Source organism: Drosophila biarmipes, chromosome 2R (assembly GCF_025231255.1).
Source record: "Drosophila biarmipes strain raj3 chromosome 2R, RU_DBia_V1.1, whole genome shotgun sequence".
In the NCBI taxonomy this organism is placed as follows: domain Eukaryota; kingdom Metazoa; phylum Arthropoda; class Insecta; order Diptera; family Drosophilidae; genus Drosophila; species Drosophila biarmipes.
This window is the reverse complement of record NC_066615.1, coordinates 17,531,655-17,548,283: the sequence shown is the minus strand read 5'-3', so window position 1 is coordinate 17,548,283 and position 16,629 is coordinate 17,531,655. Positions and strand designations below refer to the sequence as shown.

General features: G+C 42.8%; 5 protein-coding genes across 6 annotated transcripts in view; 3 read left to right on the top strand and 2 right to left on the bottom strand.

The window, feature by feature from the left end:
* Positions 1 to 2,183, bottom strand: part of LOC108022543 (potassium channel subfamily T member 2) — a 118,555-nt gene extending 116,372 nt beyond the window's left edge. The window contains exon 1 of the mRNA XM_044092336.2: positions 1,667 to 2,183. The gene's annotated coding sequence lies outside the window, so the exon portion shown is untranslated. The remainder of the gene's footprint in view (positions 1 to 1,666) is intronic.
* A 6,815-nt stretch (positions 2,184 to 8,998) lies between these two features.
* On the top strand, positions 8,999 to 16,223 carry LOC108027613 (peroxiredoxin-6-like). Of its 2 annotated transcripts, XM_050888275.1 has the most exons (5): positions 8,999 to 9,054; positions 15,274 to 15,369; positions 15,429 to 15,803; positions 15,868 to 15,943; positions 16,003 to 16,223. In XM_050888275.1, the coding sequence occupies exons 2-5, from the start codon at positions 15,287 to 15,289 to the stop codon at positions 16,129 to 16,131; spliced, it is 663 nt and encodes a 220-aa protein (XP_050744232.1). In that variant the 5' UTR covers positions 8,999 to 9,054; positions 15,274 to 15,286; the 3' UTR covers positions 16,132 to 16,223. The 2 variants fall into 2 exon arrangements, with proteins under 2 accessions (XP_050744232.1, XP_043947725.1); XM_044091790.2 differs by lacking the exon at positions 8,999 to 9,054 and having other exon boundaries at positions 15,189 to 15,369.
* Positions 9,011 to 10,021, top strand: LOC122818155 (peroxiredoxin-6). Its single transcript, XM_044091789.2, has 4 exons — positions 9,011 to 9,153; positions 9,213 to 9,587; positions 9,652 to 9,727; positions 9,765 to 10,021. The coding sequence occupies exons 1-4, from the start codon at positions 9,071 to 9,073 to the stop codon at positions 9,891 to 9,893; spliced, it is 663 nt and encodes a 220-aa protein (XP_043947724.1). The 5' UTR covers positions 9,011 to 9,070; the 3' UTR covers positions 9,894 to 10,021.
* On the bottom strand, positions 10,705 to 11,456 carry LOC122818154 (HIG1 domain family member 1A, mitochondrial). The gene is made up of 2 exons (XM_044091786.2): positions 10,980 to 11,456; positions 10,705 to 10,925 (listed from the first exon to the last, which is right to left on the bottom strand). Exon 1 carries the CDS (start codon positions 11,306 to 11,308, stop codon positions 11,006 to 11,008), a length of 303 nt encoding a protein of 100 aa, XP_043947721.1. The 5' UTR covers positions 11,309 to 11,456; the 3' UTR covers positions 10,705 to 10,925; positions 10,980 to 11,005.
* On the top strand, positions 12,601 to 13,239 carry LOC108036245 (peroxisomal membrane protein 11C). The gene has a single exon (XM_050888276.1). The coding sequence runs from the start codon at positions 12,601 to 12,603 to the stop codon at positions 13,237 to 13,239; it is 639 nt and encodes a 212-aa protein (XP_050744233.1).
* Positions 16,224 to 16,629: the final 406 nt, after the last annotated feature.

The window sequence follows — 16,629 nt, the reverse complement described above, 5'->3', positions numbered from 1 at the left end:
TCTAATAATTAAGTTACATTCCCATAAAATTGCTATTGTAAAAAGTTATTATTATAAATTGTCGTTCATAAATACATTGATATTTAAATGAAACCTTTGCCTTTATTATAATTGTACATTGTCTTGGTTATAAATAGATTTTCAAGGTGTACTTTCAGGTTTCTCATCATCAACACTGTTCGCCAGGGAGGCCTTTCTTGCCGTCTTTGTTTTCCCAAGTCTTTATTATTCTTTGGCCTATGCAATGTCCCCCAAGAAGTCGTCGCCAGTTGTCTTTGTTGTGGTTGCTGTTACTTTTATTGTTGTTGTTGCTGATGCACAAGTATTAACTAAAGGACCCCCGAGCTGCTAAACAAGCCGCATCCGCGGTCTGCCCGACCCCCTTTCTACATCCACTCGTTATTATTATTTTCGTTGGTTTTTTTTTTTGTGACACTTGGAATATTTTATAACAAAAACTTGACCCGCTTTCCTCCAGCGCGGGAAATTCGCATTTCCTGTCCCTTACATCCTCGCGCACACACACCTGCTCGTCATCAACAGCTGACTTATTGTCTTATTTTTCGGTTGTGTTTTATCTGAGTGCCGCCCATCCCTCCCACATACTACCCGATTTTTATTTTTTCGCCATTTTCCCCATCGCTTTAATCCCGCTTTTATTTTCCAACTTCTTTTCTCAGCTGCGCCGCGACGCTTAATTAAAATTAACTTTTCATGAAGAGCTGGTTGCCGAAAAAAATATAAAAACAAAGCACCGTCAACAGGGGGTGCAAATGGAGCTTTTCGAAAACTCAAAATAAAATAAAAACTTTGCCTAATCGTTTTATAAATATTTAAGGCTTATGGCGGTCTGATCTGTCTAAAGGTTTTCGGGACCCGAGGCTGACTTTCAATTTAAATGCGATTTGTCTGCTTTTTGGTGTCACCTTTTGTGCCCCCAAATTATCTCGGATAAGCTGTTGATTATATTTCAATGGCTTATTTATTTCATACGCACGCGAGGGGTATTTACAACTCAAAATCCCTTTAAATGGAACCCTAAATAAACATATTTAAGGAGCATTGCCTTACCTCATCTCTAAAATCCCTTCATTTAAGAGTGTCGTAGAAGGATTTTGAATTGATGAAGTTTAAGAAAATGTCTTAAGTAAAAAATGGTTTCGAAGATCTAAAAACTTGTAAGTATTGTAATTGTTCATATATTTCTGTTCGGCAAATTATAAAGCTATTTTAGCATCCTAGTAAAAATGTGTTTATTACCATCTACTTTACATTCAAAAATAAGTATTAATAAAACATATATAAATACACTTGTATTTCTTCAATTAATTTTTTAAATAGAGATTACTAAAATATATATAAAAATACATTTATTTATTTAATTTACCCTAACCATATTTGAATAGAACACACTTACGCTTAATTGCCTGTTTTACCATAAGCATTACATACATTTTTAACAACCCTTTAATTACTCTGAACATTGTTTATAAAAGCACCCCTTAAATAATAATTGCCAGTGAAAAAAACCAACCAGGTATGAATTTTAACATTTGCACCTACGTAACACGTGTGCATAAATTCTTGTTTGTTGTTTTTATTTGTTTGGTGACATTCGTAATTGAATGCATTATTCAATGGTCGCCGAGGGAGTATTTTTTCGTACCTTTTTTATAGCACTTTAACACTTTGATGGCCGGCGGGTGCCAGAGGGCTTAAAGCAGTGGGTTCTGGCTGGATGTAAATGTCTTGGCATATTTTATGAGGACAGTTGTTGGTTCGCAACTTTTCGTGCCCCCTCCAAAAAATAACTTTATCGTGGCGGCCGTTACTGCATTTACCATTACAACTGGTCCGAGAAGAAACTTTGCCGGCAAAGATCGGATCACTTGAGGGGCGTATATATGGTTTTTTGGCGGACTGGGAATATAGTGTTGAAGATGATTTGTTCGCAGTCTCACATGTTTGGATTAGTTGGCCAACACACACACGCACCAGCCACATGGGCCAACATGGGGGAAAGTTTTCGCGGAAAAAGTTTTCCCCTGCTCCGCCCAAAAAGGTGTTCACTTTGTCAGAATGCGGGAATACGCCGAATTGCGGTCCCTAGACCCAAAAACACCGCGGCAATAAGACAGATAAGTAAGACCCCAGTTCGAAGACCGTTCACCGTTATTTCTTTCAAGCGCTGGGCAACCGCACGCGCGCATCGCTAGATTTGAACTGAGCCGGAGCGCCAAAGCAAAAGCAAAAGCAGGGCAAAAGCAGGGCAAAAGCAAAGCAAAAGCAAGCGGAAGAACAAAAGCAAAGGCAGGAGAAGGAAAACACGCGGCGTGGGCGAAGGCGTTGCTTATCAAAATCAGCTGTTCGCAAGCTGGCTTCAAGTCTAAGCTTTCAGGCGCAAAAGCTCACCGCACAGTCAAGGATGCGGAAATAGGGGAACTTTCGAGAAAGTATAAAGTATATATATAATACACATTGCTTTTATAGTTATTAAAGCAAAAGAGTTGAATAAACCAAAGGATATGTTCGTCTGCGCCCTAAAATATACTATATTTTATACTATAATTTTGTATAGCCTACTTTGAGGCAACGTACCTACACTTATATACAAAATTATAAAAAAATATTACGATTTATAGTTACACTTGGCAATATTTTTCCCAAAATGTACTAAAAAGTTTATATTGTTGTTGCTAAAGTCTATAAATGGTCAAAAACAGACATCAGCTTAAAGTGGGCATATTATACATTTTTATAAAACTTTTTTTTTAATTTCACAAAGTAATAGCAACAGTAGGCCATCAACTCTTTGACAAGTTGTGTCGTGGGAAAAAAAAAAAAAAAACAAAACAAAGTGCGTGCTTACGCGTTATTATTTTGTTATCTATTCTTCGTGTGCTAATAATAGCACAGATCATAAAAATTCGGACGCTGTCTAGCGCAGTGTCGGCAGTGGGACAACAACAACAACATAAGTGTAGTGCGACAAGACTGCATTTGTGCCCGCTAGGGCATCGCTGTTCCCCTCACACTGCGCGCAGCCGTACAAGAGGGGCAATAAAAGCAGTGATTGACTTACATTCGACTTTGCATAAAATCGAGAGAAATGGCAAATACCAGAGAAACAATGCTTCTGGGCGAAGCTCTGAGAAAAGCCGTCATGGACGAGGTGATTCCAGGAGAGTTAACCCTGGCAAAAAATCTGGCCACTAGCGGCAAGCTTAACTCATATGGTATAGCAGTATCAAGCAGTAATGCAGCCTGTATCACCAGTACTCTGACAACAACTCACAGTCCAATATATACCTACACTACATCATCACCCAGCATATGCAGTGGCATGCGCTCAACGCCTATGCCTCCTAAAGCATTAAGCACTTCTATAGACTTCCCCCCTCTACCGGACCTCAATGAATCTGATTCACCCAGATGGCAAAAAATCCAGAGCCAGAAGAGGAAGGGGTCATCGAACTCACCAATAAGTCAACGAAAACGTGCCGATATTAGAAATTTAGAACCCAGTGACCCTGTGTCAGCAAACAGGTTCGAAACACTATCAGTTGATGACGATGAGATGGACTGCAATAGTGTGGACGAACCATCGACTAGCGCTGCAGCAGCGGCTTACCGTTCTCACACCGCTTCTAAGGCTAAAGACAGCAATGCACATAACAAGAACGCAAACGTACAAAGTAAAACTGATTCATCTACGGTAAAATCTGCTTCTACTGGTAGTCCAAAACCACCACCAATCGTTCTTATGGACGTGACAAACGTGAACGAACTTCTTATCGCTATCGAGGAAGTTACAAATCTTGAAAATGTTGAAATCAAATCCTCTGTGGGCTCCACTCACAGAATCTACACCAAAGACGCAAACACCTACAGGGCTGTAGTACGACAACTAAATTCCCTGAAAATTGAATTCCATTGCTATCAATTGAAAGACGAGAAACCATTCAGAGTTGTTGTGCGAGGATTACACCATTCACAGCTCCATCATAAAATCAAAGAGGAATTACTCAGACAGGGGCATAAAGTTCTATCAATATATAACCCAAAAAGCAACAAGAGCGGTGAACAGATGAACCTCTTCTTCATTAATGTAGAAAAGAATCTAAATAACAAAGATATACTCCAACTACGATCTCTATGTCGCCAACGCGTCCGTTTTGAAGTAGCCAGAAAAGCACAAGACATAGTGCAATGTAGGAGATGCCAATCGTTTGGTCATACTGCAAGATATTGCTACAGACCTTTTATCTGTGTCTCTTGCGGTGACTACCATAAATCATCAGATTGTCCCAGAAGCAAAGAAGCACCAGCAACTTGCACTCACTGTGGTGAAAATCACCCAGCTAACTTCCGTGGCTGCAAATCCTATCAAAAATTGCTCAAAATGAACGAAAATGTACAGAAAACCCCAAAAGTGAGCATAAACAATAACTCTACACCCAAACATTATGAAAATGGAGTTTCTTATGCTCAAATAGCCAGAAATGCAAATCCAATCACGGAAAAACAAAACAAACGACCAGGAAACCTAACAAATAGGCTACAGGACGCCATTCAACAGCAACATCACTACGGTGCAAAAAATCATGCGCACTTTTTCCCAGATGTGTCACAACAGCAAAATGCACAAGAATCTAAACTAGAAATGGCAGTTGCATCGCTCTCAAAAGCTATCGAGGGTCTATACGCCATGCAAGCCCAGATGCTGAAGATGCTGGTTGCAATTAACGCGCAACTTACACAATGTCCCAAATAAAAATTCTCACCTGGAACACGCGAGGTGCTGCCGGCAAAATGACGGAAATCGGCCACCTTGCGGAGAGAGAGAATATTGACATTCTCCTTCTCACTGAAACGAAGACATCCAACCTTCAACTATTTGGATATGAAGTCTACACTTCAAATCTACCTGACGGCAGCCACAGGGGTGGAGCTGCAATCCTGGTTAACAAAAAGATCAATCACTTTCCCATCGAGCCAATCGTCCATGCTAAAGTCCAAATCGTGGGTGCCAGAATCCAAACATGTATAGGACAAATATTCATCGGATCAATCTATTGCCCTCCGAACTTCAGCTGGACTCAATCAGAATTTGATGACATATTCGCTAACTTCAACTTCCCAAGATCATTTATCAGCGGAGACTGGAACGCCAAACATCCATGGTGGGGTTCTGCGATCACCTGTCACCGAGGTAACTTACTTGCCGCAAGCGCCATCTCAATTAACGCCAACATCCTGGCGACTGGAGCACCAACATACTATCCAAGCGCAGTAAATCGAAGACCATCCTGTTTAGACTTTGCAATTTATCGCAACATTCCACACGACAAGCTAAGCATCAGAGACAGCTGGGACCTTGAATCGGACCACCTATCTCTCATCACTACATTAAAAACAGAAGCCATACAATGCACTCAACGTAGACAACTTCTTAGCAAACACACAAATGTAGCTGTTTTCAAGGAAGAACTATGTAGATCGATACGCCTTAACATTGAGCTCAACTCTGCTGCTGAGATTGACGACGCTGTAGACCTCTTCACTACCAACGTGACAAATGCGGCGAGGAGTGCAAACGTGTACACTGCAAACAATCATGGCAGAGCCCTCATACGCCACTCGAATAGAATTGACCCAAACATTGCAGAGATTCTAGTCCGTAAGAGAGCACTGAGAAGACGTTATATTCGAACGCACAGTCCTGAGGATAAAGCTCAATGGCATAGATGCGCCAGAGAGCTTCACGTTGCCATGGCTGAATTGAAAAATGCGCAATTCGAACATATGCTGACCAATATGGACTATTCTAATGATTCCATTTTTAATATGTGGTCCTTTACCAAAAAAGTAAAAAGAATGCCACAGAAAGTTACGCCTCTGAAGAACAGCAATGGTAACTGGTGTCGCTCCTTAGAAGAGCAAGTACAAACATTTGCGGAACACCTTGGCGACAGATTCACTGCGTTTAATTTCGCATCCGAGGAGGATATCAACAGAATAAACGAAATACTACAGCGCCCTTTCCAGATGTCACCTCCAATAAGACATATCCGTCTGGAAGAAGTCTCAAACATGATACGTACCCTCAAAAGTCGAAAGGCGCCAGGTCATGACCTAGTAAGCAACGCAGTACTTAAAATCCTTCCCAAGAGAGCACTATTATTTATCACATTGATATTCAATGCGATACTTAGAGTGCAATACTTTCCCAAAAAATGGAAGAGTGCTAGAATCAGTATGATTCTAAAGCCAGGGAAACCGGAACAGGATCCATGCTCCTACCGGCCTATCAGCCTCCTGCCCTCTTTATCGAAGGTAATGGAAAGGCTGATAGCTTCCCGACTTATAATACACCTAGAAGACAATGATACTATCCCAATGCACCAATTCGGATTCAGAGCCGGCCACAGTACGATTGAGCAATTGCACCGTGTAGTCAATCACATCCTGAAGGCCTACGACAATAAAGAATACTGCAACGGCATCTTTCTTGACATACAACAGGCATTTGATAGAGTTTGGATCCCGGGACTACTAGCCAAAGTCAAAACAGCGCTGCCAGCCAACCTGTTTAAGCTCATCAGATCGTTTCTCACAAACAGAGATTTTTGCGTCCAGTCCAGAGACGCAATCTCTGCAAATGTTGCCATTACAGCTGGCGTTCCCCAAGGAAGCGTCTTAGGACCGCTACTGTACTCCATCTTTACAGCAGACATCCCCAAGCCAAGCTATGAAGAAATGACCTACGACAACAGCAAAATGCTGCTGGCCAGCTTCGCTGACGACGTCTGCTTTCTCAGCTCCTCGAACAGTGAGACCGAGTCTTCACAAACGCTGCAAACCTACCTCAACGAATTCGAGAAATGGGCCACGGCGAACAATATCAAAATCAACGAAAGCAAATGCGTAAACGTTTGCTTTACGTTACGCCGAAAAACAACTCCGGTGGTCCACATTAATAATGTGGACATAGAGCAAGCGACTAAGGCGAAATACCTAGGCCTCACACTGGACAAACGCCTAACCTTCCGAGAACATATTGCCAGAGTCGTCAAAATGTGCAACCTAAAGCGGAACCAATTATTCTGGATGCTAAACAAGAAAAGCAAACTATCTCTAAGATGCAAGCGGCACATTTATCAACAAATCATCGCACCAACTTGGAGATATGGAATCCAAATTTGGGGAGTGGCGGCTGCGTCCCACCGAAAACGTTTCCAAACCGTCCAGAACAAAACATTAAGACAAATCACTGGCTGTGAGTGGTTCGTTAGCGGCCAAACGCTTCACAATGACCTAAACCTGAGTCTTGTTGAAGACCAAATATCGTTCTTCTCAAGCAGGTACAACGACCGTCTAACTGCCCACCGTAATCGTCTAGCCCGGAGATTACAGGGGGCTATCCCAATTCGCAGGCTCAAAAGAAGACATTTTGGGCTGCTCCTAAGAGACTAATATGAATATATTATTTACTTGAAACTAGTCGTAATTTGATCTACTCCTATATACCAAGTTGAAAACTAATTATAATTTATAATTAAGAGATTATTTACTTAAGAAAACATTTAGGTTAAAGGCTTTAATTAGATCTGTTCCTGGATTATATTAAATAAAGATGTTAATTAAAAAAAAAAAAAAAAAAAAAAAAAAAACAAAGTAATAGCAAACATATTTTATTTACTTCACTCTGTGTTCACCAAATTTTTTTTAAATTTAAAACTAGAGTTTGATAATTTTAGTTCCCTTACTATCCGATAGACATTTTGAATGTTTCGATAACGTTGCAATACTAGCAGTCAATCGATCTGATAGCACACGTTTAAACCCGGTTCGCTCTGAGTATTCTATAGTCTTTTTTGTTTTTCTCTCGAATACTCTCCCTATTATGCGCCCGTCTTGCCCAGAAAAACCATTTGGTAAACAACAAACAACCTTGGAAATGATAACTAGCGGCAAATGGCAAATTACCATGGAATGTGCATAATACAACCAAATGTTTTTAGTTCTTGGGTTTCCCTTTGCAACAACGATTTTTCTATCGAAAGCAAAAACAGTAATAACTGTAGAGAAACTCGAAATATATCTGGAATTCTCCTTCAAATGCCTCCCCACACGTTTGGGGGCATATTAAATCCCATATTATAATCCTATTTTAAGTTGGGTTCCATTCCTGTGAACTGTCGTTTGCCTTCTGAGTTAGCGATCTGCCCATGCGACTTCCCAAACCCAGTGGATGCATCCGTGTGACCCATTGAGCGGAAATCTGCATTGGTGTGCGAATTTCCCATAGACTCACCCACACAGTCTCACAAATTCACTCGCTCTTCTCCCAATTGGAGGCTCGTTTTGTGTACGTGAACGGGAGAGCGCAGTGATCTATAGCAGTGTGCGTTTTTCACAGGCACTCACAAATACCAATTCACTTTGCGCCGCTCTCTCGATCTCTCTGTCCCGCTATCGGTGTGCTTGTACCTTTCGTTGTGTTGAAGTTTTCCCACTGAACACCAACACCACTGAACATTTCAATGCTCTCTGGCTCTCTGTTTATGTTTGGAGCCGGTGAAGCCATCAGCTGAAACGGATCAGCTGTTTGGATCAGGTCCAAATAGGATTCGCTTTCTTTGGACAGATTTTACAGAATTAAAGAGGAGTCAAATAAGCAAAACTGTACTTTTTTGTGGTACTTCTAAAAACATTTCGTCACGTATTCCATAGTTGGGTGGGGCCACAATCCGGTTTTTAGAGGCCCCAGTCCAGTCCAAACAAATATGGAAACCTTGCACGAGGTCTCTTCACCCCCTCCACTCACCATCTACTAGAATTGTTTATTAATCTAGACACCCCACTACTACTACGTACTATATATGAAAGTACGCGATAAGGCCCGTTCTCCGTCTCTATCGCTCCCGCAGATCGGACCGATCCGTCGGGTATAAAAGGCGGCGAGCTCTCGCAGTCAGTATTCAGTGAGCCACAAGTGAGCGAGCCATCCACAGCTACAGCTGAGCAACTACCAGTTCTACACACCAAGAACACTATCCAAGTCAAGATGCGTTTGGGACAGACCGTACCTAACTTCCAGGCCGACACCACCAAGGGGCCCATCAGCTTCCACGAGTGGCAGGGCAACTCGTAAGTCAAAACACCACTCCTCTCGATCGATACTCATCCTCCTATTACTCCCATCCCAGGTGGGTGGTGCTCTTCTCCCACCCCGCCGACTTCACCCCCGTGTGCACCACCGAGCTGGGCAGGATCGCGGTGCACCAGCCCGAGTTCGCCAAGCGGAACACCAAGTGCCTGGCGCACTCCGTGGACGCACTCAACTCGCACGTGGACTGGGTGAACGACATCAAGAGCTACTGCCTGGACATTCCCGGGGACTTCCCCTACCCGATCATCGCCGACCCCACCCGCGACCTGGCCGTCAGCCTGGGCATGCTCGACGAGGAGCAGAAGAAGGACCCCGAGGTGGGCAAGACCATCCGCGCCCTCTTCATCATCAGCCCGGACCACAAGGTGCGCCTCTCCATGTTCTACCCCATGTCCACTGGCCGCAACGTAGAGTGAGTGTCTCCTTATCGATGTCTCTCAAGTGGTAGCCCTACTAACGACCCTCTAATACTCCAGTGAGATCCTGAGGACCATCGACTCGCTGCAGCTGACCGATCGCCTCAAGGTGGTGGCCACCCCGGCCAACTGGACGGTGAGTAGTCCCACTTATAAAACAAGAGAAACAAGAGCCTGGCACCAAGGTCATGATCCTGCCCACCGTCACCGACGAGGAGGCCCACAAACTCTTCCCCAAGGGATTCGACAAGGTCTCCATGCCCTCGGGAGTGAACTACGTGCGCACCACCGAGAACTACTAAGCCCCTGAAGCTTTTTCCATTTACCACCTTGAAGTCCCGATTCTTCTATGTGCCATAAATTAGTTCTTAACAATATATAATAAAGTTTTTACCAGTTGGTAGGACCGAATCCATTTTGTCTCTTTTAATTATAATCTTTAAGAACCAGTTTAAGGCTTTTCATTGGGGATTTATATATTGTACATAACAACAAAGACAATTTTCGTCGTTATTTTTATTATTTTAAATTAACATTTAATTTTGTTGAGGTAATAATAGTTTTAAGCCACATCATTTAGATTACAATTACTGGAAATTATATGACATTTTGTACAAATGTTATTTTTGGACAGAAAATAATTATGTACATATTATTCTACTAATTTTCAAATGCGATTTGTGAGTTGTTTAAATTACAAAACACAAAAGTTACACGAAATATAAAACCTAAACAGATAGGGTAAAATAACTTAAATTTGAAGTTGATACCTTATTGAATCATATTCATTAGAAAAAAGTATTATGTTTATAATTCATGCGGTAAATTTTAAAATTATTTTGTCATCATTTACCACTTTTTTAAAATCAAACAATCTTTATTTCTGCCTTCTTATCTAGCTATCATATTAAAATTTATAAAATTATCTTGTTATATTACATTAACAAACAGTAATGTTATATGACTTTTATCAGAAACTATCTCTGTTAACCAATTTATAGGTTTCTGTAGCTTTGAGTTAATTAAATTTTTGTTGTTTTAAAATCTCTCGCTGGAATACATTTTGAGATGACGTAAATATTTAAATAATTGAAGAAATCATATCGTGCTATATACAGTGAAAATATCATTGAGTTTTATTCTTTGGTAAGTACAATTTGTTGCTTAAAACTACGATTTTGTGAAACAGATGAAAAAAGTAAATGTGAAATGGAGGTAGAGTCGGGTGGCTAATACTTTTCGGTGGTGCATAGTACACAGTACGTAGATCACCACCAAATGCAGATCTTCCTACTTTCTTCTAAAGAGGTGGGCTGGATCGTTTTTGTGCAAGCCTGTTGTGAAATCATAATTAGTAACCCATTACTCAATGTCAAAGGTATACTTACATAAGGCTTTTCTACATCTCTCTTCTTCACTCGACTGGCTTGCTGTTGTCCTTGGGTTCTTCGTGGAACAGATACTCCTTGGCCATGGTGTAGGCCAGTCCGGCGGTCAAGCATCCCACCACCGTTCCCTGGGCGGCCACTCGCAGCTGCATCAGGAAGACGCTGGTGCTCATGGAACCTCGGTTCCGGTATTTGTAGGCCCCAACCAGACCGGCGGCCACGAATCCGGCAATACCCACCAGCATAAAGGGAGATTCCTTCACCTTCCTGGAAAACTTGTGGGCCTGGGCGAGATCTTCGTCGGTCTCGAACAGGGAGTTGGAACTCATTTTTACGGAGGTTAGTAAAAACTGTTGGCCAAAACTGTGTAATTTTCGCTGCTGCAAGTTCGCTCGCCTGGTGCTAACTGAATACCGAGTGAGAGTGATCGCTGCCTTTTATACCCACTTGTTTCGAGGTGGTCAGTGAGAGCGATCGAGACAGAGAACTGCTTATCGCCATTGTGTGTATACTCATAGAAACAACAAATGTATATTAGGTATAGCCGGTCAGGCAAGGCCTCCATGTTTTCTACGCCTCTATTTCTGGGTGTTGCCATGTGACAGCCTTGTGAAACTACGTGCTTTGATATGAAATTCTAGAAGTTTGCCTTCAGAAAAGTACAGTTCCATTTTTTCTACTCCCTATAAGTATATCTTCCCAGTTTCAAATAAAACAGGAGAAGCTCTTCCTTTTAGGAGGTGTTCCCCAAACAGCTGATCCAACAGCTGATCACTTTGCAAAGAGCTCAAAAATTACGCGAGAGCGGCGAGCACTGTGGTGGTATTAGTGAGTGCCTGTAAAAAACACATACTACCATAGTTCGCAGCGCTCTCCCGTTCACGTACGTAAAACGAGCCTCCAACTGGGAGAAAAGAGCGAGTGAATACGTGAGACTGTGTGGGTGAGTCTATCGGAAACTCAAACACTAATGCAGTTGTTCTCTCAGTTGATCACACGGATGGATCGAGTGGGTTTGGGGAGTTGCATGTGCAGATCGGTAAATCAGAAGGCAAAAGGCAGTGTACAGGAAAGGAACCCAACTTGGAATCAGACCAAAATGGTGGATTATAAGTTAAAATATTATTATAAGATCGTTAAAAGAAGAAACATAATAGTAGAAACGTAATAGTTTTTCGTCTGTAAATTTTACAAGTGGAATTTTACATTTGTTGGAAATTCTCTGGGTTTACTACATGGCAAAAACATCAGTTTATTATACACATTTTCTAGTAGTTTTCCATGGTTTTCTATATTTGTTTGTCAATAACAAAGTGGATTTTGCAGTAAAGAGGGATAGAAGATTGAGCTGTTGCATGGCAGAGCGAGATGGAGAGGGCACGTGGAAGAAAGATGGAAGAGAGACGGAGAGGTGAAACGGAAAGAGTGGGAGGCCGAGAGCGAACCGGATAAGATCGGCGATATCGCTCTCAGAACTCAGTGCAATCGAATTTGAAAACCTGTTATCGAAATCGGTCGAGAGTTGGGGCTATATATTCCACAGCCACTGCCGCACTTTAGTTCAAGTTTCCACCTCCCATAAAGCATTACGAATCTTTTATTAAGTCAAACCTTTAGGGCCATGTTTATAAACGAAGTCTGTGGTCTCATTGGTTCCTACGGCGGTCGGGATGTCCTGATGGAGGCGTTGTGCCAAGGTGCCAAGTTGGCGGCGGGATACCAGGCCAAGCGTAACCCAGACCTGTCCCAACGATGTGCCACCGTCAGCTCGAAGATCTCGGGAGCCCAGGCCACTCTGCGTCTGATCGAGGATCTTCCCGTGATTCAGTACACCCTGGATTACGGATTGGGCGAGTGTGAGCCGGATCGCATCACGGCCGTACTGGGCGTGATGTCCAACGCGGTGGATCTGCTCTTCTACCCCATCGAGACCATCTGCTGGCTGGCCGAGAACAGGGTTTTAGATGTGAGAAATAGGACAGCTTGGAGCTATGCCAACTCCATTTTCTGTGTGCTCTCCGTGTACCTGAACCTCGTGAGGACATTGAGGACTTTTTCGCTGAAGCGGAACCAGCTAAGCCGGCAGGACGCGGTCTCCCTTGCGCGCATCTCCCTTGATCTCGTCCACGCTGTCGGCATTCTGCCCAGAGGTTACTTGTGGGGTGGGAAGATGTCAACCCTCCAAATCGGAGCCATTGGAACCCTCTCTGCGGCCCTGGGAATCTACCAGGTCTTGGCCAGAAAAAGACTGACCAAGTAAAAGTCTATATCGCTCGAACTTGTCGAACGAAATTTTAAGATAGTCGTTATCGTACGTTTTGGTACGTTGATATGGACGAAGTTTTTGTATACTGCCCTAGATAGTATTAGTTAATAAGAACTTGTATAGTAATGTGTATGACTTTATTTTTATTTTATTGATCTACGAAATATTAAATATAAAATAAATATCTAATGCCTAGTAGAAAGGGGTGGAACAAAATATTCAAATTTTGGTATATGAAAAGGTCTTTTTAATGATTTCAATAAGCATAACGAATCATTAAGTAAAACAAATTACAAAAAGGCAAATAGACCAAAGACTTTAGAAACCTAGTCTAGGCCAACAGTTTCAAAATTCGTTGCATACTTTACAGCAACAAACAGCATACTTGACAGCTTAAATCATTTATCAATAATTATTATCCAATTAATGAAAACTTTAATTTTATAAAAGAATATTTACAAATAGCTCACATATTTGCAACTCTCCCAGTTGAGGAAATAATGTATTTTGATGGTTTTGATGTCTTATTACAAATAAGAGACTTTCATCAAACTACAATTTTACGAGAGACGTGTACAATTATTAATTGAATTAAATTGAGTAAATTAGCCATATTATCATATTGTATTATTTAGAAGAAATACAAAATCCCCCATTCGATAGATAATGCTCGATCGCGCGAATGCGGTGGGTTCGGTCTATCGATACTATAGGCCGTCGATCATAACCGGTTCGCTCTGTGTTTGCTACTCTCTGATTCTCTCTCTTCCTCCACTTTCCCTCCCTCGCACACTATCAAGAATGCAGGTCATTTGCGAGGCCTCTCTCTCACTCTTCCCCGCACCAACACAACCTTGCTTCCCACTTGAGTACAAATTTCAATTTGTTGTTCGAAAACAACCCAGGGGACGATAAGCGACGACAAATGGAAAATTACCACAAAATGTGTATAGCATTACAAAATGGTTGCACGTTTTGGGTTTCACTTTGTAACTAACCGAGATATTTTCACCGAAAGCGTAGACTGTACTTGTAACACTGGAAAAACTTCTACATCTAGAATTCCCTTCAAACGACCTTCACAGTCGTAGCACATTCCACGTTAAAATAAAAAATACATTATTTTCAGCTTAAATTATCGTATTGTTATTGGGTTCCTCTCCTGTGAACTGTCTTTTGCCTTCTGAGTTAGCGATCTGCCCATGCGACTTCCCAAGCCCACTGGATTCATCCGTGTGATCTACTGAGAGGAAATCTGCATTGGTGTGCGAATTTCCCATAGACTCACCCACACAGTCTTACAAATTCACTCGCTCTTCTCCCAACTGGAGGCTCGTTTTGTGTACGTGAACGGGTGAGCGCAGCGATCTATACCAGTGTGCGTTTTTCACAGGCATTCACAAATACCAATTCCTTTGCGCCGCTCTCTCGATCTCTCTGTCCCGCTATCGGTGTGCTTGTACCTTTCGTTGTGTTGAAGTTTTCCCACTGAACACCAACACCACTGAACATTTCAATGCTCTCTGGCTCTCTGTTTATGTTTGGAGCCGGTGAAGCCATCAGCTGAAACGGATCAGCTGTTTGGATCAGGTCCAAATAGGATTCGCTTTCTTTGGACAGATTTTACAGAATTAAAGAGGAGTCAAATAAGCAAAACTGTACTTTTTTGTGGCACTTCTAAAAACATTTCGTCACGTATTCCATAGTTGGGTGGGGCCACAATCCGGTTTTTAGAGGCCCCAGTCCAGTCCAAACAAATATGGAAACCTTGCACGAGGTCTCTTCACCCCCCGCCACCCACCATCTACTAGAATTGTTTATTAATCTAGACACCCCACTACTACTACGAACTATAAATGAAAGTACGCGATAAGGCCCGTTCTCCGTCTCTATCGCTCCCGCAGATCGGACCGATCCGTCGGGTATAAAAGGCGGCGAGCTCTCGCAGTCAGTATTCAGTGAGCCACAAGTGAGCGAGCCATCCACAGCTACAGCTGAGCAACTACCAGTTCTACACACCAAGAACACTATCCAAGTCAAGATGCGTTTGGGACAGACCGTACCTAACTTCCAGGCCGACACCACCAAGGGGCCCATCAGCTTCCACGAGTGGCAGGGCAACTCGTAAGTCAAAACACCACTCCTCTCGATCGATACTCATCCTGCTATTACTCCCATCCCAGGTGGGTGGTGCTCTTCTCCCACCCCGCCGACTTCACCCCCGTGTGCACCACCGAGCTGGGCAGGATCGCGGTGCACCAGCCCGAGTTCGCCAAGCGGAACACCAAGTGCCTGGCGCACTCCGTGGACGCACTCAACTCGCACGTGGACTGGGTGAACGACATCAAGAGCTACTGCCTGGACATTCCCGGGGACTTCCCCTACCCGATCATCGCCGACCCCACCCGCGACCTGGCCGTCAGCCTGGGCATGCTCGACGAGGAGCAGAAGAAGGACCCCGAGGTGGGCAAGACCATCCGCGCCCTCTTCATCATCAGCCCGGACCACAAGGTGCGCCTCTCCATGTTCTACCCCATGTCCACTGGCCGCAACGTAGAGTGAGTGTACCCTTATCGATGTCTCTCAAGTGGTAGCCCTACTAACGACCCTCTAATACTCCAGTGAGATCCTGAGGACCATCGACTCGCTGCAGCTGACCGATCGCCTCAAGGTGGTGGCCACCCCGGCCAACTGGACGGTGAGTAGTCCCACTTATAAAACAAGAGACAATCCCTAATTGATGTGATCCCCCAACAGCCTGGCACCAAGGTCATGATCCTGCCCACCGTCACCGACGAGGAGGCCCACAAACTCTTCCCCAAGGGATTCGACAAGGTCTCCATGCCCTCGGGAGTGAACTACGTCCGCACCACCGAGAACTACTAAGCCCCTGAAGCATTACATTCTCGGCTTGTATTCCCCCACATTGTGCCATAAAAGGAAACTACATACAATAAAGATTATTTTTAACAAATCAACTACTAACTAGGAATCTTAATTTAGCCTACGCTAATCTTAACCTTGTCAACGTCAGAACAGTTGTGAATAACTGACACATATGTAGAGGGTTTCCTTTCTAAGTGACTTGATTTTGTAGTTTTCTCACGATTTGTATTCCTTTCGTTAATATGCATGACAATGACATGACAATGTAATAGCTATCATCAAAATGTATAATCACATTGCACTTACGTTGCGTAACAATTCAGGAAGCTTAAAATAAATTAAGTTAAAATCATAATATTCATCATGGAAATCGGTATTTATTCAGCTTATACTTCATTTTTTAACTTATTTATTCTAGGAAAAGCTCTATCAAAGGAAATCAAAAACATATCGTTTCTCGTTCTTTTTGTCAATTGTTTCAAATATCGTAAAAAAAGA

Excerpts from the sequence above, each read along its gene's own strand:
- LOC122818155 (XM_044091789.2), top strand. The coding sequence starts at position 9,071 with ATGCGTTTGGGACAGACCGTACCTAACTTCCAGGCCGACACCACCAAG. Across the intron at positions 9,588-9,651 it reads TCCACTGGCCGCAACGTAGA|TGAGATCCTGAGGACCATCG; the intron begins GTGAGTGTCTCC and ends CTAATACTCCAG. Across the intron at positions 9,728-9,764 it reads CCACCCCGGCCAACTGGACG|CCTGGCACCAAGGTCATGAT; the intron begins GTGAGTAGTCCC and ends GAGAAACAAGAG.
- LOC122818154 (XM_044091786.2), bottom strand. The coding sequence starts at position 11,308 with ATGAGTTCCAACTCCCTGTTCGAGACCGACGAAGATCTCGCCCAGGCC.
- LOC108036245 (XM_050888276.1), top strand. The coding sequence starts at position 12,601 with ATGTTTATAAACGAAGTCTGTGGTCTCATTGGTTCCTACGGCGGTCGG.
- LOC108027613 (XM_050888275.1), top strand. The coding sequence starts at position 15,287 with ATGCGTTTGGGACAGACCGTACCTAACTTCCAGGCCGACACCACCAAG. Across the intron at positions 15,804-15,867 it reads TCCACTGGCCGCAACGTAGA|TGAGATCCTGAGGACCATCG; the intron begins GTGAGTGTACCC and ends CTAATACTCCAG. Across the intron at positions 15,944-16,002 it reads CCACCCCGGCCAACTGGACG|CCTGGCACCAAGGTCATGAT; the intron begins GTGAGTAGTCCC and ends ATCCCCCAACAG.